This window comes from Podarcis liolepis (assembly GCF_965112155.1).
Source record: "Podarcis liolepis genome assembly, chromosome: 17".
In the NCBI taxonomy this organism is placed as follows: domain Eukaryota; kingdom Metazoa; phylum Chordata; class Lepidosauria; order Squamata; family Lacertidae; genus Podarcis; species Podarcis liolepis.
In genome coordinates, this window is record NC_139571.1 from 975,542 (window position 1) to 997,169 (window position 21,628).

At 45.7% G+C, this 21,628-nt stretch overlaps 1 protein-coding gene across 2 annotated transcripts in view; it reads left to right on the forward strand.

The window, feature by feature from the left end:
* Nucleotides 1-21,327, forward strand: part of UBA1 (ubiquitin like modifier activating enzyme 1) — a 45,935-nt gene extending 24,608 nt beyond the window's left edge. For both annotated transcript variants that reach the window (XM_083482434.1, XM_083482435.1), the window contains exons 2-26: nt 760-876; nt 2,733-2,791; nt 2,987-3,155; nt 3,254-3,388; nt 4,299-4,405; nt 4,649-4,739; nt 5,001-5,133; nt 6,287-6,384; nt 6,755-6,901; nt 8,860-9,036; nt 9,356-9,463; nt 9,785-9,865; nt 9,947-10,102; nt 10,449-10,614; nt 11,359-11,555; nt 11,919-11,983; nt 13,511-13,706; nt 13,796-13,870; nt 14,750-14,939; nt 15,371-15,459; nt 15,704-15,796; nt 15,907-16,098; nt 20,285-20,386; nt 20,486-20,586; nt 20,672-21,327. In XM_083482434.1, coding sequence (XP_083338560.1) covers nt 760-876; nt 2,733-2,791; nt 2,987-3,155; nt 3,254-3,388; nt 4,299-4,405; nt 4,649-4,739; nt 5,001-5,133; nt 6,287-6,384; nt 6,755-6,901; nt 8,860-9,036; nt 9,356-9,463; nt 9,785-9,865; nt 9,947-10,102; nt 10,449-10,614; nt 11,359-11,555; nt 11,919-11,983; nt 13,511-13,706; nt 13,796-13,870; nt 14,750-14,939; nt 15,371-15,459; nt 15,704-15,796; nt 15,907-16,098; nt 20,285-20,386; nt 20,486-20,586; nt 20,672-20,807 — 3,180 coding nt within the window. In that variant the 3' untranslated portion in view covers nt 20,808-21,327. The remainder of the gene's footprint in view (nt 1-759; nt 877-2,732; nt 2,792-2,986; nt 3,156-3,253; nt 3,389-4,298; nt 4,406-4,648; nt 4,740-5,000; nt 5,134-6,286; nt 6,385-6,754; nt 6,902-8,859; nt 9,037-9,355; nt 9,464-9,784; nt 9,866-9,946; nt 10,103-10,448; nt 10,615-11,358; nt 11,556-11,918; nt 11,984-13,510; nt 13,707-13,795; nt 13,871-14,749; nt 14,940-15,370; nt 15,460-15,703; nt 15,797-15,906; nt 16,099-20,284; nt 20,387-20,485; nt 20,587-20,671) is intronic.
* The last annotated feature ends 301 nt before the right edge of the window (nt 21,328-21,628 follow it).

Here is a 21,628-nt window from a genome sequence, read left to right on the forward strand (position 1 = left end):
TGGCGCTGTGGGTAAAACCTCAGTGCCTAGGACTTGCTGATCATATGGTCTGCGGTTCGAATTCCCACGGCGGGGTGAGCTCCCGCCGTTCGGTCCCAGCTCCTGCCCTCCTAGCAGTTCGAAAGCACCCCTAAGTGCAAGTAGATAAATAGGTACCGCTTTATAGCGGGAAGGTAAACGGCGTTTCCGTGCGCTGTGCTGGTGTTGGCTTGCCAGAGCAGCTTCGTCACGTTGGCCACGTGACCCGGAAGTGTCTTCGGACAGCGCTGGCTCCCAGCCTCTTAAGCGAGATGAGCACGCAACCCCAGAGTCGGTCACGACTGGCCCGTACGGGCAGGGGTACCTTTACAGGACATTTGGTAGCACCGAACTTCCTAAGCCAACACTTTGGGAAATCTGTGAGTGCTGCAACATCATATTAACTGTTAGGACATACTAGTGAGTACCTCCAATGGAATAGCCTCCTTTGCATAGCCTAAAAGGCCCGTGGTATCAGTCCTTCAGATGAAGGAGCTGCGTGTCCCATTTGGCAGCAGAGACCTGTTTAGGGGACTAACATCGAGGGGACCTTCACTTTTTATGACCCATTCATTGCAAGAGTCAAAAGGTTTTGCTTCCTCTCACCCCTGCTTCACATGAGATGACAGTCTTGTATATTTGGGCAGAGCCAGAATTCTGCTGCCAGAAGCCATCACAATCAGGCTATAGACCAAGCTTTGTATTCTTAACAAGTTGTATTTTCCCCTTTACTGCATTCAGATGTCCAGCTCGCCGTTGTCCAAGAAGCGTCGCTTGTCTGATTCGGAGACGAAGACGGGTTCAAACTGCTCCTCTGGCAAATCCGTACAGACTGATCTGCGCGAGGCGCCTGCCAACGTAAGACTTTGTGTTGAGCCCATTTCTTACATCCTGATTCTTAGTGGGGAAACTTTAGTATCTGTTCCAAGGAGAAACTAGGTCAGACCCCACAGTCTTGATATTAGTAAAGGGTTTGTTGCCATGATGGGTGGAACAGAAAAAGGGTCTGTTTGTCACCAGGAACTTCTGCAGCATTTGTACAGTGTAGGTCTGCACCATCTTTGGGGTCTATTGTTGCTGTGCTAGAAATATGCTGCAACATTGGATAAGGTGAATAAGAAGGTGGGAGCTCTTTTTGGGCTCTCCACCAAATGATTGCATTGTTCAGTAGCCTTTTAATTCAATTGGATGTGGTGGACCATGCTAGAGTTGCTTTCCTCATTGGAGATGCACCTTCTTAAACAATAGTCACACGGAAAATTGCTGAGCTCACTGATTACCTGCCTTTATTAATCAAAGAGCTGACTGCTGTGGTTTTTGTCAGTCCTCCCTGCGTAGAGGATGCACCAATCTCAAAACCATAGTAAGAATGAAACTTATCAGGACCATGGACCCAAGTAAAGACAAGCTTTTGCATTAAACTAATCTAAGTAAAATAAGTATTTCTCAGAAAGTTGGAAGGGAATTTTAATTCTGTTTAACTTCTAGACGACAATATAGCAAGATTCCTCATCAGTCCCTTTTTAATTGCTTGTTGTTGTATCTGATATTAGTAAAGGGTTTGTTGCCATGATGGGTGGAACAGAAAAAGGGTCTGTTTGTCACCAGGAACTTCTGCAGCATTTGTACAGTGTAGGTCTGCACCATCTTTTGGGTGGGCCACCCTGTCAGGGCTGAGGGTGAGAAAGATTTGACTACTGTAGTTTCTTGTTGCAGCAGTAATTTACCTTTTCCTCTGAGGTGACAATTACACAAGAGAAAACAAAAGGGCAGCCTCAGGGATATCATTTAGATGCAAACTAGACATGCCCCAGAATTTTGCTCACAGACCTCTTGCAGCCTTGACAGTGCAGTCATCCCCACCTTCCTCCCCTTGTAGATCTCAGAGGGAGTTGTTGGGAACCTTGTTATCTGCAAGCAAATGTTCAAGGCAGCTATCGTAAAATCAGCACAAGAACTCAACACTCCTATAAAATGTAATAGCTGGTTGGGACTGTCTCTGAATATATTGGAAATCAGTATTAACTAGCCAAACATCCTGTTTCTACCAACTGTTTGGAGCCTTCAGTTATGCTCAATATCCCAGCATTACAGCCTTAAGCCTCAGGCTTTTGTATAGATTAGGCTCTCCTGGCCTACCATAATGTGTGCAAGTAGCAGGCAACCAGCAAGAGAACCCTTCTCCTTATTCAGCAGGTCATTTGGAGAATAAAGGCACCAGCTGCATGACTTACAGCTGCCTTTGTTCCTAATTCTGGCTCAGGTCTTGATTTGAGCTGGAAAGGCCTCAAACTATACAGCTGGAAATTCCATTATTGGGATAAGATTATGTGAATTGAATGTATAGGCATATATATAGCTTGGTCCCATTTGCTGAATGTCAAATATTAGACGGCCAATATTGTCAAATGCTACAAAATAGTTGAAAGGGTGGATGGGTTTGCAACTCTGCTTCCTGACCATGGGCAGCCTTAGCTGTGCCCTTTAGAAACAGACTGTGCATGTTAAGTTTTTGTCAGCAACCAAGAGGCCTGGAAATGCATGTATTTTTTAAAAAAAGAATGCTTTGATTTCCAAAAAGCTTCAATAGTCATTGCATTTTGTACTAGTCAGTATTCCACTTATTCTGTGGTACAGTCAAATAGCTTGAGAGGAAAACACTGTGTTGGTGCAAGTTCTGCTAGCGATCACCCTCTTTCCTTTCTTTTTTCCAGGGTATGGCCAAGAATGGAAATGAAACGGACATTGATGAGGGTCTGTACTCAAGGCAGCTGTAAGTACCAGAAAGGGGGGTCACCATTACAAAAGGAGTTGTGGTGCTATTCTTCTGTGGCTGTTGATCTTCAGCTGTTTTTCTGCTGCTGAGAGGCAGCAGTTTCGGGGCAAGATGCCTCGGGTTTTGGTTGGGAAGGCAAGGCTCTGAAATTAACCCTTTGGGATTCTTCCCTCCACCCTTTGTTCTGAGCAGATATGTACTGGGCCATGAGGCCATGAAACGAATGCAGAATGCCAACATTCTGGTGTCTGGCCTGCGAGGACTGGGTGTGGAGATTGCCAAGAACATCATCTTGGGAGGAGTGAAATCTGTCACAATCCATGATCAGGGTGTGGCTGAGTGGTCTGACCTCTCTTCGCAGGTAGAGTCCTCCTGCATTTACCTAAATGGCCTAAAGTGTGTTCCTTCTGGTAGGCATACTGCTCCGTACATTTCATACTCTTTCCCCTCACTCTCCAGTTCTACCTGCGTGAGGAGGACCTTGGAAAGAATCGAGCTGAAGTATCCCAGCCTCGACTAGCTGAGCTGAACTCCTATGTACCTGTTACTTCTTACACTGGGCCCCTCAGTGAGGACTTCCTTAGCAACTTCCAGGTACTGTAAAGCAGGATGGCAGCTTATCGATAACTGGTTTTCTCTTCATAGGGGAAATGTCGGCTTGGTTTTCAGAAGAGAGGAGGGTTAGATTAGCAGGATATAATAATTACTTTTGAACAGATCAAGGGTCCATCTAGTCTAGAATTTTGTCTTCAGCAGTGGACAGCAAGGTGCTTCTGGAATTTCAGAGGACAATTCAGTATAACAATAGTGGTTGTGATACTTTGTCCCCGCCATCTAACATTCCAAATGGTATTGCCCCATACATTAAGGTTCCATTTAATTATCAGGGCTAACAATGTGACATGCATCTCATTTGTACATATACCGAATGTCATCTTCCTCTCCATTTGCTCATGTAGCTTGCGGAGAGCCATTTTGAATCTCTTTAGTCTGCTTGGAACTTGGCCATCATGAACTGTTTGTCATTTGGAGGCCAGGTTCCTTCTCTGTTTCCTTGACTCCGGATCGTTTAGCAATCTTAGATAACACAAGTCCTAATACAAATCCTTGTGAAGAGGCAGGGGCTGCACTGCTTACTTTAGAGCTCTAGGCATAACTGCTGCTGCTTTTATGTATACGTTTCCATGTTTTCTGCTGCAGTCAGTCTAATCCTGTGGGTGCATATAACTTTAAGAGCCAGCTAGCCACAGGAATTCACTGGTGAGAGATTCTAAGAAAAGTAATATTATTGAAAGCAGAGCTTCTTAATTCTCTGTGCCATAGAACAGAGTGGAAAAAGCAGTGTTGTGGAGAAAAGCCCTCTTGTTGTTTAGCCTTCCTGTTCTGCTAAACTTCACTCTAAGAATGAGCCGGTACAGAGCTCAAGATCTGTGGTGTTGCCAACAGCGGCAGAGTGTTTGTTGCCTAGAGTAGCACTTAGAAGGATCTTTTGTCCCTTCTGCAGGTGATTGTGCTCACTAACTGTCCCTTGGAGGAGCAGCTGCGCATAGGTGACTTCTGCCATGGCAAAGACATCAAGCTGGTCGTGGCCGATACAAAGGGCCTTTTTGGGTAAGATGTAATTCCAGCTCTGTTCTTTTATCTCTGCTATAGCAACCCTTGACCGTTTCCTTTGGCTGGGCTCTCCATCCTGTCTAACATGGGCAGCTTTGAGAGTTCCAGTCTTTATAGCCAATAACATGTCCAGCCCAGCCTTACTGCTTAGGGTATTGTTGCATCAGTGACAGCACTGAGAGTTGGGTTGCAGTGGAAATGGCACTATTGGCCCCTCACCCTGTTTCCTTTTCCTTACAGCCAGTTGTTCTGTGACTTTGGTGATGACATGGTTGTGACAGACACTAATGGGGAGCAGCCGCTCAGCGCCATGGTCTCCATGATTACCAAGGTAATTCCTTCCTGAGGCCGGAAGCCACAACTATTTCCTGTAATGGAGATGTGCAGTCTTCCTTATAGAGGGCACATGTATGCATTGCCTCCTGCAATGTCTTGCATTGATTTCGACAGTGGACGTCCTTGGAGGTTTTTATGCAGACGTTGGATGGCCAGCTTTAATGGATGCTTTACCTGACATTCCTGCATTAGGGCTAAATGCTCCCCAGGGTCCCTTCTAACTCTACAGTTCTGTGATTCCCTTATTTCTGTACAGGGATGCCCTGGAGAGGTAACCTGTCTGGATGAAGCTCGGCACGGTTTTGAGACTGGCGACTTCGTTTCCTTCACTGAAGTTGAAGGCATGAAGGAGCTCAACAATTGTGAACCAGTGGAAATCAAAGTGCTTGGTGAGACCCTGTTGGTGCCTTGACTAAGCAGAGCAAGTCTTGGATGTCACTTGAATGGGATGCTTGCTGGGGCTTTAGGCTCTCTAAGTGTCTGGCAAAACTACCTGGATAGATATTAATGCCTTTCAGTGGTGTTCTAGCATTTACTTTAATTATTTGGAATTTTAGCCTGCTCTGTCCCCATATACCCTAAGAGGGTTACAATAGATTAAACATGCCAGAAACAAAAAATGTACAATTAGACAAATGTTAATTCTGACCATCCTCTCTCTTGTCCGCCTTCATGATTGTCTTCCTAAGAGCCCTTTTCTAACCTAGACACAGCCTATCAATCCCTAAATCAACAAACATTTCCATTCTCAAGCATTCCATCCCTAAAACAATCATGCAATTTAAGTCTCCTCCTACTGTCTTACACCTGAGAGCACACCATTCCCTTCACTCAAAACCGTATCAACCCCTTTACACATAGGCATAGAATAAAATTCATTTCACAACCTGTTCATGTCTCCTTTTTTCTGTTTCCTCTGGTATATGGAGACATAACACTTCTCTCCTTCCCCAAATTATAATTTAATCCTATTAAAAGGATTGAAAGATCTCTTCCATACTTTTATTATAGAGTGTCCCCAATTGCAATATTGGCAGAGCTGGCCCTCTCGGTAGTTCTTCTACACTCAGAGGCTCAAGATGAGTGACAGCTCAGGAGAGGGCCTTCTATGTGGCAGTCCCTCAGCTGTGGAACTCCCTCTCCACAGAGGTGCATCTGGCACCTTCATTGTACAGCTTTTGGAGAATGCTGAAGGCGTGCCGCTTTGCTTTTGATACCAGTAGTGTATATTTTTTGGGCCCACTTTATTTTTGTGATGGTAAGCTGTTTTAACTGTGTTTCCTGCTTGGCAGGGGGTTGGACTCGATGGCCCTTGTGGTCTCTTCCAACTCTATGATTCTATGATTCTAATATTGTGTGTTAATGTTGTAATCTGCCCTGGGACCTTAGGGTGAAGGGCAGGTAATAAATAGTTGTACTAAGTGTAATAACATTTTGACATGGTTGCTGGAGGCCCTGACCCAAATACCGTTTTATTCCTAGTTTGATTTCTCGTATGAGACTGACAAAAACATGTGTTCTCTCTCTCTCTTTCTCTTTCAGGCCCCTACACATTCAGCATTGGCGACACCTCCAACTTTTCAGACTATATACGTGGTGGTATTGTCACCCAGGTCAAGATGCCAAATAAGATTAGCTTTGTAAGTGTTGTTGCTGACAGACTCTGGCTTTTTTGCAGTGCTCTTGTGCTGGAACAGCGTGGTCCCCTTTGGGCCACATGTGCCATTCCTTGGGAGGCATCATGATCTGGAGCTATCGACTCTCCCCTTGGCCATAGAAAATTGGAGCCATGAAGTGATCTTACGCACTTCCCATTTCACTGGATTGATAGTGCTGCCCCAATTGTAGTGAATGTTCCTATCTAGGGTTCTGGAATGTTTAACCTACAACTGCAGTGAATGTGGCAGTATTGAAGTTCCACTGTTTATATTGGATAAAGCAGGTGTCTCCATGTTCAAAGAGAATATTCATCTGCTTATCAGGGCACACTTTCTCACGCTTCTCTTCCAGAAATCTCTGCGCACTTCTCTGCTGGAGCCAGAGTTCATCATTACTGACTTTGGCAAGTTTGACCGACCAGGTCAGTTGCACTTGGGATTCCAGGCCTTGCACGAGTTTCGCAAGAAGCATGATCGTTTCCCCAAGCCCCGTAATCAGGTAGGTTGTTCCTTCTTGGTGGTAATGTGGTACCTTTATCTCCATGATTTGAAGTTCTCTATAGCTGCAGCTGCTCATACTAGCCACAGAAGCCCCAAGTTTTGTAATAAGCAGAACTTCCCTCATGAGAACATTAATGCAGATAGCATTTTATGTAAAAAATATGACGGTATATCAGGCAACTCAATTTTGCTTCATTTTGAAGCTGAGGGCCAAACTTGTTGTGTCATGTTAAATTCACCTTTTCACCATTAAAAATGAAAATGGCATCTGTTTGAGGTTGATAATTATCCTGACTGCAGCAGATGGAGAGGAGTTTGTTGCTTTCCTCCTTCATTTGGGCTCCTGATTGTACACCCAAAGCTGTTACTTGCATTGGGAGAAAAGCTCCTGTGGGCACTACTTGCACTTCAAATGCAAGACTCAGAGTGTCTAGTTTGGCCCTAACCCTTTCAGTTTTTGCACAGTTGCTATTTATTTTCCAAAAGGTATTGTTCAGGCAGGGAGTGGAAATGGAAATGAGTGGTATATGGGAAAGAAGATGTGATCATTGTTGTATGTAATGTTGTTGGGGTTTAAGTGTGTGCATGTTTAGTTGTGAACCCTGTCGATGTGAATTGTGCATCCAGAAAAATACAATTCTACACGTGTGATTTTATCATTTTTAGTTGTTTGCATCATTCTGGCTTTATTACTCAAGTGGAAGGGCAAGAAGTTATGGGGGGGTACTTTGTGCTCTATAACTTATTCAAAACTGCCTGTGCCTCTGTGCCAGGACTGGTCGTTGTCCTCTTCAGATCACCACACAAACGCTTCTTGTCTTTTATAACTTTTTATTGCGTACAGTGGTACCCCGCAAGACGAACGCCTTGCGAGACGAAAAACTCGCAAAACGAAAGGTTTTTTCGTTTTCGAGTTGCCTCGCAAGACGAATTTCCCTATGGGCTTGCTTCGCAAAACGAAGCTTGCCCCGGGGACAGCGGGTCTTCTCTTTTGAAGCAAGGGGCGGCAGGGAGAAGCGATCTTCTCCCCGCAGCCCCAGGTCCGGGGACAGCGGGAAGCGCTTCCCGCTGCCCCCGGACCTCTTTTGAAGCAAGGGGCTGCGGGGAGATCGCGAAAAATGCTGGGGGTGGGAAGAAAAGCCCTTGTCCCCCCCCCCCAGCCTTCAGAAGAGGTCCGGGGACAGACTGTCCCCGGACCTGGTCTGAAGGCGGTTTCCCTAGGAACGCATTAATTGATTTTCAATGCATTCCTATGGGAAACCGTGCATCGCAAGACGAAAAAACCGCAAGACGAAGAGACTTGCGGAACGAATTAATTTCGTCTTGCGAGGCACCACTGTATTAACAAAACAATCTTATAAACGGTTCTTAACTATTATTCCTCAGAGTCACTTCTTTCAGATACCTTCTGAGCTCTGCTTCTCTGTGACCAGCCACTCTCAAAATGGCGAAGGTGCCCTTCCCTTCGCTTTCCTGCTCTTTTTCCTACCCTCCTGGCTAGAGCTGGCTTGGATCTCCCCTCCTCCCAATCTGAGCTAGAACTGAACCATTGCGTTTCCTGGGAACAGCCGGTCCCTCCCTGTTGTTCCTGTTGCTCTCTTCTGTTAGATTCACTGCTTGGGGAATGCTCTCTCCCTCTGAGAAACTGGAAACTTCTAACTCCTCCCTGAAACTCTGTGGGGTTCAATACCTACAATCCTTGTTTAATAGGTATGTGTGAGAGCTGGGCAACAGCACAGGGCAAAGGCTGTACTTCAGTTCTTGAGTCTCCTGCAGATACTATTATATCAGTTTCAAAAGTATTGCCAGAAACTTTGCAAGGGGATTAGATGTATTTATTGTAGTTCCATTCCATTATCTTTGTCAAATCTCTGCATGCCTGAATGATCCTGCAATCTAACTGAACATTAGGGGTTTTTCCTAGCCTATGTCTGACTTCTCTCCCTTCCTTTTCAGGCAGATGCCAGTGAGGTTCTAGCTTTGGTCAAGGATTTGAATGAGCAAGCGGCACCCTCACTAAGACAAGAGCAGCTGAATGAGGATGTCATCAAAGAACTGGCCTTCCAAGCTACTGGAAACTTGGCTCCTGTCAATGCCTTTGTTGGAGGACTGGCTGCACAGGAAGTCATGAAGGTAATGCCAGGCTCCAGGAATTCACCCCAGATATTGGGGAAGTTGGCTAGGAGCTCAGGTCCTGGGTTCTCTTCAGAAATAATTTGTAGTTTTGCGTTTCCTATCATCATCAATTTCTTCTTCAACCAGGAGCTTTGTATTTGACTATTTAGAACAGCAAAATCTTTGCCTCAGTAATAGAGAGACCAAGGTTAATGAGTTTGGCATGCAGTGTCAACCCAGCTCATGTCCTTAAATGGGACACCGGCCTCTTTGTAAAAAAGCCAAATGACCATGGCATAAGATATGACTGTCTTCCTCTTTCCTCACTCTCTTTCAGGCTTGTTCAGGCAAATTCATGCCTGTTACACAGTGGTTGTACTTTGATGCACTGGAGTGCCTCCCTGAGCAAAACAAGGATGCCCTGACTGAGGAGAACTGTACCCCTGTAAGCACTGTGGGGTTTGAGATGCATGCCAAGAGTAGGAGGGAAGTTCATTTGAGGTTGTAAGGTTTAAGCCCCGGATAAGGAACATGTTTAAATTTCTGCACTGTTCTGATGAAAAGTGAGAGCTCTAAGGGTAGCAGGACCTTATGGGTGGTATTTTACATACAAACAAACTGGCATCTGATATGTACCGGAGTAAATATGCTGTAACATTGGCTGGAGTTTGTTTTTGGGGACCACAACAAGGTTGAGGAAATGGAGAAATCAAGCATTGGCTAGAAGAAGAGATGAAAGCTGTCTTTGTTTCCTCTCTCTTTATAGAAACACTGTCGATATGATGGGCAGATTGCTGTCTTTGGCAGTGACCTGCAGGATAAGCTGAGTCAGCAGAAGTATTTTCTGGTGAGTGCTAGTACCGTTTTCCTATGCCTTGGTCAGTATCCCAAGCACCTTGTTGACATTTCTGCTCTTTCCCACTCTTAGGTTGGTGCTGGTGCCATTGGCTGTGAGCTGCTGAAGAACTTTGCTATGATAGGTCTGGGGTGTGGGCCAGGTGGAGAGGTGGCTGTGACTGACATGGACACAATTGAGAAATCCAACCTCAACCGGCAGTTCCTCTTCCGGCCTTGGGATGTTACAGTAAGTTCTGTTTATCTGCAGCTGCTTTTGCTGGGAGTGGGGTGAGTGACGCTTTAGAGGTCTGTGGTCTTCCACAGTACCTGTTCCGTAAGCCCCAATGAACCCAACCATTATAAAAGATTGTGCAGATGTGACTTAGTGCTTGCTTAAGCTTTTTTCCTGAAACTCTGCTTGTTCTGGTACTGCATTCTGTGTCAGTTTCAAGATTCCTTGTTTGACCAATAAACCCATAATGAAACTGAGTCATAGTTATGTCTGAACATTAATACAGAGCAAAAACAGTCACTGGGATGAAGCTCGTAGCTGTAGTGCTGTATCCACATTGTGTGACTTTCTGTCTGCCCAGAAAATGAAATCTGATACAGCGGCGGCAGCCGTGAAGGAAATGAACCCGAACATCCACATCACAAGCCACCAAGATCGTGTGGGCCCAGACACAGAGCGTGTTTATGATGATGACTTCTTTGAGAGCCTCGACGGAGTGGCAAATGCACTGGACAACGTGGATGCTCGTGTGTATCTGTCAGGGGGTGACTTGCTTACCTGTGCATTGCACACAGCTTTTTCTAGCTGATACATTTTCCTTGGTGTCAGCTGCAAGGCATCCTCACAGAGGATGGCTTCTCTGGCATTGTTCTTGCATTACTAGGCGGTGGATAAGAATGCAGTGAGAGTATTGGGAGTATAACTAAATAGGGGGAAAGGACAATCACTGTCTGGCCTCTTCACAGTCTGAACCAAACCCATTCATTATCCGAGGTGGATCCCATTATACAGTGGTACCTCGGGTTACATACGCTTCAGGTTACAGACTCCACTAACCTTGAAATATTACCTCGGGTTAATATTACCTCAGGTTGAGAACAGAAATCATGCAGCGGTGGCGCAGTGGCAGCAGGAGGCCCCATTAGCTAAAGTGGTGCTTCAGGTTAAGAACAGTTTCAGGGTAAGAACGGACCTCCAGAAAGAATTAAGTTCTTAACCCGAGGTACCACTGTATATGGGACTTTCTAAATATGAGTGGTTTGTATAAATGATCTTATATGCATAGTCAGCTGATATATTTTCCTGCAATAATACTTCCCTTTTCAGGGAGAGAAATTCAGAATATTATTTCTTCAAACACCTAGAAAACAATTTTCTCCCAACTAGTAGCGTTGGAAAACATTCCATTTCCTGTCTGATTCCCGTGCTGTTCTGGTCGGCAGCATTTTTCTGCTTTCTCATATAACCGTTTTCCCTCTCGTTTGAACTAGGGATGTACATGGACCGTCGCTGCGTCTATTACCGCAAGCCCCTGCTGGAATCAGGGACGCTGGGGACCAAAGGGAACATCCAGGTGGTGATCCCCTTCCTTACGGAGTCCTACAGTTCCAGCCAGGACCCTCCAGAAAAATCCATCCCAATCTGCACGCTCAAAAACTTTCCCAATGCCATTGAACACACCTTACAGGTCAGTTTGTATTCGGTTGCATTTGCAGTTTTCAAGGCAATAGTTTGTGTATCGTAATAGTTAGGAACCAGAATGCTGCCTGGGTTCTCAGCAGAATGAATTTGCTGCAGGACCTTGTGTTTCAGTATGTTAGCCATATGTGACAACTGCATCTTGTCTCATTAGGGGAAGCTGGATCCTGTCCCCATCTGGTTTTGTCTGCTGAGGCAGCATTTACTGCCATGTCTAATCTTATGTCTAGTTACTATAATTTTATGCACCAGTGTTGGGAGCAAAGTGAGCTAGCTGCTGCTGTGTACTATAAAACCTCCAATCTTCTCTTCTACCTAGAAATCATATATTTATTATCATTTATTTTGATAGTGGGCCCGTGATGAATTTGAAGGCCTTTTTAAGCAGCCCGCAGAGAATGTCAACCAGTACATCACGTGAGTAAAATGCTGTATTTGAGGATCTGAAAGTGGTCAGAGTTGGAGCCAAAGCCTTGCTCTGCACAACAGAAGATGCAGTGGATTGAGCACTGACCAGTAAAGTATAATGATGTGCACTAAATGAAACACAGGCATATGAAACATGGAGAACAGGCAGTTGGGGTGTGGCTTTGCAGTTTCTGCTCATTTCAAAACCTTTCAGAAGTCTGGACACATGGAAATTGCAGGGCCAGTTCTCATTTTCATCGGTATTTGGTTTTAACTATTTTTAATACTGAATTTTAAACAACTTCAATAATACCCTATTTTTCGCACCATAGGACACAGTTTTTCCGTCTTAAAAACTAAGGGGAAAAGTCTGTGCGTCCTATGGAGCGAATGCAGGGGGGGAGGCAAGCAGGAAAAGCCCCCAAGAGCCACACACAAGCTTCGCGCGGCTCTTGCGGGCTTTTCCCCAGGAGAGAGAAGGGACTGACGCGGCCAGTCAATCCCTTCTCCCTCCTCTAGAAAAGCCTTGCGCAGTCTCTCCAGCCGCGGGAGGCTGTGCAATGCTAAAGAGGAAGCCCGGGCAGCGAGCGCGATCCATCCCGCTCGCTGCCCGGGCTTCCTCTTTAGCCGTGCGCGCCTCTCCAGCCGTGGCAGGCTGCACAAGGCTAAAGAAGCCAACTTTTAAAAAATCTCTCTATCTCTACCTCTTTTTCTTTTTTCGTCCTTTCTCCACCCCCTTATTTTCCTCTGGATCAGTGTTTTTATCTAGATTAATGTTTTAGTTTGGGGGGGGAATATTATAAAAAAGGAAACTTTTCAGCTTTTATTTTAGTATACAATAAAAACAGATTAAACAAAACACAAGAGAAGGAACTAGCATAGAAGAAGAAGAGAAAAGGGAAAGAGAGAGGATACAAAGCCATTTACCAGAGGTAGATCTTAACTCTTGCCTCACCTGGGAGCTTCTCTGGGCAGGAATTCCCTCGGCTTAAGTGGGGTGAGGGAAGAGTGGCAGGTAGGGGGGTACCTACCTAGACAGTGAAGCCACATGTCTCTCCAATGAAAATTGGGAGTGGGCATTGTGTGAAGTGGCTGTGGATCTCCTGCTGCAGAAGTGTAGGACTGTATAGAGTTGGGAGGGCCACCCGAGGGTCATCTAGCCCAGCCCCCTCACAATGTAGGAATCACAGCTAAAGAACGCCAGGCAGAAGGTCCCCCAACCGCTGCTTAAAAGCCTCCAGTGGTGGAGACCCCCAACAACTTCCGAGGTCACAGAATTGCAGGGTTGGAAGGGAACCCCAGGAGTCATCTAGTCCAGCCCCAGTGGACAGCGGGCACGATCCATCCCGTTGTGCAAGGCTAAAGATGCTGCTCAAGGCTAAAGAGGAAGCGCGCAGCCTGTCCGTTGCTCTTTGAGGCTGGGGGGGGGGGTAATATTTTTTTCCTTGATTTCCCCCTCTAAAAACTAGGTGCGTCCTGTGGTCCGGTGCATCCCATAGAGCGAAAAATACGGTAATAGTGTTGATTTTTCTCCAGAGACTCCAAATTCATGGAGCGGACCCAGAAGCTGCCGGGCACCCAACCTCTGGAGGTGCTGGAAGCTGTCTACAAGAGTTTGGTGACTGATCGGCCCAAGTCGTGGTCTGACTGTGTGACGTGGGCTTGCAACCATTGGCACACTCAGTACAGTAACAATATTCGTCAGCTGCTGCACAACTTCCCCCCAAACCAGGTGAGCAAATGAGGGTCCTTCTAGCAGTTGGAGGGGTAGGTTTTCTTAACTGCTTTCCCCTTTATAACATCCCCTCTGTATTCTTTCAGAAAACTAATTCAGGAACCCTCTTCTGGTCAGGTCCGAAGCGATGCCCTCATCCACTCACTTTTGATGTCAACAATGTAAGCACTGAGATGGGGGTGGAGAACTGGCACCGCTAACTAGAGGACAGGTGGGAGTGGGGAGGAGGTGGCAAGAGCTGGTTCCTGTCATATCTACTGTGCTCAAAAAGTTTACTAGCCGTATTGCAGCTGCATTTAGTCTTGGTATTCATAGTTCTTTTAAAAAGGTTGAAAACTGGAAGTATGGCCAAAAGGGAGAGACACTTAGGCTACAACTCTCCTTTAGACACTGGGTTGTTAGTTTTGGAACGGGAAAGGAGCACATGGGCATGGGGTGTAGGGGAAGGAAGTGCTGGGTGCTGAAACCTTTGCAAAGCAAGAAGCTTTGCTAAAGCTGGGCAAACTCCAGTCAGCAACGTTCACTCTTAAGTTGCTCCCTCTTCAACTACCGTGAGTTAGACATGTGGTGGAGGACAGGTCAGAGTGGGAGAGGATGAATGGCTTCTGCTTTGTGCTCATGATGGCCTTATTTGAAGGTCAGAGAGAGACATTCCTCCAGGTCAGATTTGGCTAGAGACACCCTGAACAGAATAGAACCATGCATGTAGCTTGAGTCTTTGCTGGAATTGTTCAATTTGTTTCATGAAACTGTTATTCAAATCATCCCACTTCCTCTGGCATATAAGGCAGCTTGTTCAGGGGCCCATGGGGTTAAACCTGAATGGAGGTGGTAGTGGTGGGTGTAGTCAAGTTGGATTAGATTGTCTTTAAGACCATTCTACACGATCCCTTCTTTGTCTGTATTTATTACTTATTTACATATTATTGATTCAGATGAAAGAAGCATGGCTTCTGGTCAGAGTGTGAGCATCACTTAGAGAATCCAGACTCTCAAGTAAACTAGGCTCCTGGCTTAACTTTCTGTCTTTGCCTCCTCAGCCCTTGCACATGGATTATGTGGTGGCAGCAGCAAACTTGTTTGCACAAACATACGGCATCACAGGCACCCGGGACAGGGCAGCCATAGTGGAGCTTCTGCGCCAGGTGCAAGTTCCAGAATTCACTCCAAAGTCTGGTGTTCGCATCCACATCTCTGATCAGGAGCTGCAGAATGCCAATGCCTCTGTTGGTAAGGCTTCCTAGAGTTGAGAGTGAAGTGGGCTGCAGTGGGGAGGCCTCTACCTTGATAGAGAAGTAGGGAATGACAGAAAAATAATTTGAACATTCTTCCTCCTAACAACTTCATATTTGTAGACCGGAGGGGTATCACATAAAGTATTTTCTGCCTGCTTCAATATTGTGCCAGATTGGATTTTTGCTTCCTGCCGAGGGAGACCCCTGCACAACCTGCTGAAACAACCTGTTTAAGTTCTCTTGGGTTGTGAAGCTTCTCTGAATCCTTCAAGCATCAGTGGTGAAATTTGGCTGCATAACTATGTTAGGGGAACTTTGCTGGGTGGGTGGGTGGGTCAGTCGGTGGATACCAGAGTTTACTGAAAGAGGAGGGTGACTTGAGGTTGTTGTTAACCTTTTCCAAGGCTCCTGTTTTCTTTTTCCCAGATGACAGACGGCTGGAGGAGCTGAAATCCTCACTCCCAAGTTCCCAGCAACTGCAAGAATTCAAGATGTTTCCTGTTGATTTTGAAAAGGTAAGGACCAGTTGAATTTATTGGTGGCTAATACCTAGTTTTACCTCCTGATTCCTTGGCAGGGTGGGATTGGCTGGAAATGGTCCCTAGGTTGCCATGTGGAAGTGCTTCTGGTGCCTAGTCTGGAAGCCTCCAGTCAAGTGTGCAGCTCCCTGGGACATATGCGCCCAGAAGAGGTTCTAGGGAGGTAAGTGGTACGGTGGGACTATCACAGGGCTCAGTTGTCATTTTATTTGCATTTCAGGATGATGACACAAATTTCCATATGGATTTCATTGTGGCTGCATCCAACCTACGAGCAGAGAACTACGATATTCCTCCTGCTGATCGGCACAAGGTTGGCTTTCCTATTGGGTGTGAAGAGTGCAACCCTGGTCAGTGGAAGGAGGGGGCAGTAGTGTGGACTTGGCACTTAAGTGGGCTCTCCTACATCCTTTATCTCTTCAGAGCAAGCTGATTGCAGGGAAAATCATACCAGCTATTGCCACGACGACGGCTGCTGTAGTAGGTTTGGTGTGTCTGGAGTTATTCAAAGTGGTACAGGGCCACAAACAACTGGAGTCCTACAAGAATGGCTTCCTCAACCTGGCATTGCCTTTCTTTGGGTTCTCTGAGCCCATTGCTTGCCCCAAGAACAAGGTAAGTGGGGTGGCTTTTCCCTGCACCTCTTCTTTTGTTCACACCTCCCAACTTGCATTCTTTACCCCTTCTTTACAGAAGACACCAGCCGTTTAGCAATACAAGCATTGCTAATTTCTTCTGCAAGCAGGAAGAATATGTCTCCTTAGGGCAGTGGTTCTCAAAGGGTTTGGCAGGAGATGGTGCGGGATGATTCAAGGACAAGCAAAAGAATTTTCAAGCATTTCACTGTACTGTGGACGCTCGGGTTGCGAACGTGATCCATGCGGGAAGCACGTTTGCAACCCACAACGTTCGCAACCTGCAGTGCCGCATCTGCACATGTTGCGTTTTGGCACTTCTGTGCATGCACAAAGCACGATTTAGCACTTCTGCGCATGTGCAAGCACCGAAACCAGGGAAAAACCGTTCCGGTACTTCCGGGTTCGGTGCGGTGCACAACCTGAAATCGTGCAACTCAAAGCGCCTGTCACCCGAGGTATGACTATAGTTTAGCAAAATATTACACACACAACCAGAAACTGCATCCATGCCTCTCTTCAAGAGTATTGGCTATTACAGTTCTTCATGACATACTGTTGTGAACAGGGATCGTCACCACTGACAAATACGAAAGATCAGAAAAGAGAAAAGTTTTTGTGTTGATGACCATTAGGTCCAGTCATGGCCGACTCTGGGGTTGCGGCGCTCATCTCGCTTTATTGACTGAGGGAGCCTGCGTACAGCTTCCGGGTCATGTGGCCAGCATGACTAAGCCGCTTCTGGCGATCCAGAGCAGCGCACGGAAATGCCGTTTACCTTCCCGCCGGAGTGGTACCTATTTATCTGTTTGGACTTGGGCGTGCTTTCGTTTTTGTTTTTGTTTTAAATAATATTTATTAAAAATTTAAGAATTACAAAACAGAGTAAAAAAGGTAAAGCTAAAGTAAACAATACAAATCAAAACATTACAGTACATATAAAGAAAAAAAAGAAAAAAGACCAAAAAACACAATACATCCAAACGAAAACAATTAAAAAACACCTCCAATATTTCCATGTCTTTATCTTTCATTGACTTGTTTCATCAACCTCCTCACACCTCCCTTTTTTGTATTCTAGTTATTATTTCAGCAAATCCTTTCCATCTTTCACTATTTTCTGTCATTCAATTGTCTTACTTTATTTTAACCTTATCTTACCATTAAAATCCTAAAACATATATATACTTAACTCCTTATAACATTTTTACTAAAGCCGTATAATTTCATTCCAACAATTTTTCTTAACACTCATTAATTTAACAATATTTCTCTAAATAATTTTTTTAAAACTTTTTTCCAATCTTCCACCGTCTCTTCTCCCTGGACTCGGATTCTGTCAGTCCTTTCTATCAATTCCATATGGTCCATCAACCTGGTGATCTTCTATCCGAGGCTCTTAACTCTTTTCCATGTCCCTTCTGCAGGTCTTCTTCATATCTATACATGTGCTTCGCTTTGTCTTCTGCTGATCTTGTTCTTAGTTTCCTTCCTTTGGCACTGAGGAGTAGATCTCAGGGAAACGCCAACCTAGCAATGTCATTGTTCCTTCTCGACAGGTCAGCCCATTCTCTATAGTCAGAACTAAAGTCCAAACAATATTTCAGAGCGTGTTTCAAAGTCCCTCCAAAGCTAAAGGCCCCCACATCTCCAATCTCCCCCTGACCCAAATCCAGATCCCAAACCTGCATAAGGGGATCTATCCAACTTTCCTTCTCCAATCCAGGCGGGACTCCATCCCTCCAAATCTGGCTTTCTCTGGATTCAATTGTAAAGGGCAACAGCTTATGTTCATTAAATTACCTCTGTAAGGCCGAGGCTTTATCCACTTGAATTACTTGGGGTTCAACAACAACTTTCTCCTTCTTCTCCACAGCTTGCAGTGTCAAAACAGATTCCTGAATCAAATCCTGGGTTATATCTGTATAAGTATTCACTTTTAGTCCCAACACAGTCATTTTTTGTCCCATATTGTTAATTTTAGTAGTCATCACATCCATCTTCTTATAAAGCTGTTCCAATAAAGCACTTGTCTTGCAAAATGCAATCACTAGGGCTTCTTCTGTCAACATTCTTGTCCAAGGTCAATCTCTGTTTCTCACGGTCTTTAATCTCTACAGCTGGAAAATTCCCCAGCTCCACTCCTGCAACAGTTTCAAAAACTCCCTCTAGAGGAAACAATTTCTATTGTAACCATCCTTTTAAAAAAATATCCAGCAACAAAGTTAGTTCAGTTTTCAGTTACATTTGTTCCTTTTCAAGTGCAAAAGGAAACAATGGAAACAATATATTTCTCTTATTTAGCTATCTGTCAGCATACGTTATTCACAGTCAATGAACTTTCCCAAAAAGTCGATCTTACTGACAGTCCGTTCCCAGGTTCAAGATGGTGGTAATTTATCTTCCTTCACTCTCTCTCCTGCAGGCTTAGGCAGTCTAAAATTTCCCCCCTCTTCTCCTGCTTCCAAGGGCGGGTTAGTAGTTTTAACCGATGGAGATTTAATCCTTTACAAAAGGCTTTCCAGACTTTAGTTTGCAACGTCTTTGCTTCAATCTATTTACAAAAGGGGAAGGCGGACTTCCTGTTTGGAGCCTTCCCGTTTCGATGCCAAATTACGATGTTTAAAGATCCAATTTTCCGTTCTACTCACGGGTAGTTGTTTAAAATCCAATTGTCCACAGGAAAAAGTCAGCGCTCTCCGGCAACAGCAATGCGGCTTCACTCCACGAAAAAAGCAGTCGATTCGAAGCACCGCGCCACTCACCCCACGTCGCTCCGGAACCAGGTTTCCCCACGAGTAGGGGAGGCACAAAAGGTGCCAGCCGAATCCCACGTCCACAGGCTTCTCCCGCCTGTGGTTATCGATGGGTCTCCGCCTCGCCGTGGCGGTCCAGACCCTGATTTCCACGGAGCGGATTCCTCCCGATCAGAGGAAATCCGCCATTGCCGGAGGCGCTAACCCGGAAGTCCGCACTTGGACGTGCTTTCGAACTGCTAGGTTGGCAGAAGCAGGAACCGAGCAACAGGAGCTCACCCTGTCGCGGAGATTCGAACTGCCAACCTTCTGATCGGCAAGCCCTAGGCTCTGTGGTTTAACCCACAGTGCCATCTCAAATTAGACCTAATATAAATGAGATTACCCAACAAAAACAAGCTCACACCTCTAATTGAGTTTGTATACATTCTTACGGTACAAGTGTAAGAGGCTCGTTTATGTTTATATTTTGGGAAGAATTTGTGCTCTTCTGTAGCTGCATTGCTTTATACAATGGTTTTACAAAGTAGTGCTCTGTGTTATAAATCAGGCACTGCTAGGAGGAGTTTCTCCCCCCCCCCCAACATTTTCTTTATCAATCAAATATTCAGTGTGTCGTGAGCATATTCTGAAAGTGTGGCCCAGTGAAAAAAGTTTGAGAACTGCTGCTGTAGGAACTTGGGAGGTGGGGAAGGAAAACTAACACCAGCTGAAGCCCTTCAGCACTCAGGTGAAATTCCAAAGAGCTGCTGTGTGGCTGCACTTACAAGTACAATAATATTTTTAAAACCTCTTGCAGCTCAACATTTCAGATTTTTTCTTTTTTATATACTAGTTTCTCTGCTTTCACGAGGCAAATCCATTGGAGGAGGGCATTCCTATTACTGTCACTTCACCATGTTTAGGGGGTGTTACATAGGCGGGGAGGCCCTGGGAATTTTTTTATTACTGTATCCAAGAATATGCATTAAACAATTTAAAATATTAGAACGAAGAGATATACAGTCATACCTTGGAAGTTGAACGGAATCTGTTCTGGAAGTCCGTTCGACTTCCAAAGCATTCGAAAACCAAAGCACAGCAGGAAGCTCCTGCAACCAATCAGAAGCCCTGCCGAATGTTCGGCTTCCAAAAGAACGTTAGAAAACTGGAACAGACTGGAACAGGTGAGTGTCCATGCCCACACTTCAGAAATAATACCTGACTGCAGGTGCAGAATCCCTTTTTTTGTATGGGGTAAGAGAAGTGTGCACATACGTGTGTCCCGTCATGCAGACAAGTGATCTTCCTGTGGAGGGCCTGATTGCGGAGGCTCAGCTGTAGAGAAAGGATCCTAGGAACATGAAGGAAACTTTTCAGGTTTAATGTCTGTAATTCCCAAAATCTATGTTTTTTGTCCCCTCTCTTCAGTACTACAACACTGAGTGGACTTTGTGGGACCGTTTTGAGGTGCAGGGCATCCAGGCTGATGGACAGGAGATGACCCTGCGTGAGTTCCTGGCCTATTTCCAGGTAAGAGCTGGGGAGTCCAGAGCCGTTCCCTGTCAAAGTAGCTTAGCAGTTGCAGACGTTTTTTAGTAATGGAAGTGAAATACTTCTTGTCTTACGCAGAAGGAGCACAAACTGGAGATCACAATGCTGTCCCAGGGAGTCTCTATGCTGTACTCCTTCTTTATGCAACCAGCTAAGCTGAAAGAGCGGCATGACCAGGCGTATGTATCATTTGGCTGTGCTTAGGCTAAACAAAGGTGGACAACTTCAGCCCACGCTTTCTCTGACCATTGTCCTCTCCCATAGGATGACTGAGATTGTCACCAGAGTCTCAAAGAAGAAGATTGGTCGCCATGTGAAGGCCCTCGTCTTTGAGCTGTGCTGTAATGACGACAATGGGGATGACACAGAGGTGCCCTACGTGCGTTACACCATCCGCTAGGGGCTCCTTTGCTAGCACCAACCACCTGCCTGCCACGGACTGTTAGTGCAGGGAAGGGTCCGCCTCCCTTCCTCACCCTTCACTGTTAAAGTGACTCAAAACATGAAATAATGTTTATACCCTTTTAGGATTCCCTCCCCGCCCCCCGGTTGTTTTTGTCTCCACCAGGGCTTGGGAAATGCTCCACTCCTGTGGCCCCACCCCCCCATTCCTTGCAGTTATGTCATGTTTTTGAGGCGCCTTAACCCCCCCCCCCGTCCTTCAATGTTAGTCGTGTTGTGTTTTGGCTCCTGCACCACCACCACCTCCCCCCTCCACCACTCTCTGGTAGTGGAGGCTGCTCCCTCCCTCATTCTATTCTGGAGAGGGGGCTTGTAACAGGAAATGCCCCCTCGTCGTCTTCTGAGCACTGGGAGGCCTTGCCCTGGCTGGCTTTGGGGGGAGAGGATGCGATGGGCCGAGAGCGTAGGTCAGAACTGGTAAGAGAAGTAAATGAGTCAATAAACGTTTGCAAAAGCCAGTGGTCCTTTATTGCTCAACCAAGGAACTCAAGAGGGATTGTTGGTTGCATGTAACTTGGAACTGTGACCATTGTTCAAATGCCTGGAGTTCTCAGGCTGCTGCTAAAAAGTGCATTGATAAAGCTGTAGACTAGGGTGGATAGGATAGGCCTAGACTGATAACTCCTGATTTTCAGTTCCATGCAAGCAGTTTGTGTTTCCTTATAGAGAGCTTTTTAAATGTACTGCTGCTTTCTGAAGACACCCCCTCCCCAATCCACATGTGGAAATGTGTGTGTGTGTTTGTGCTTCTGTTTGCTT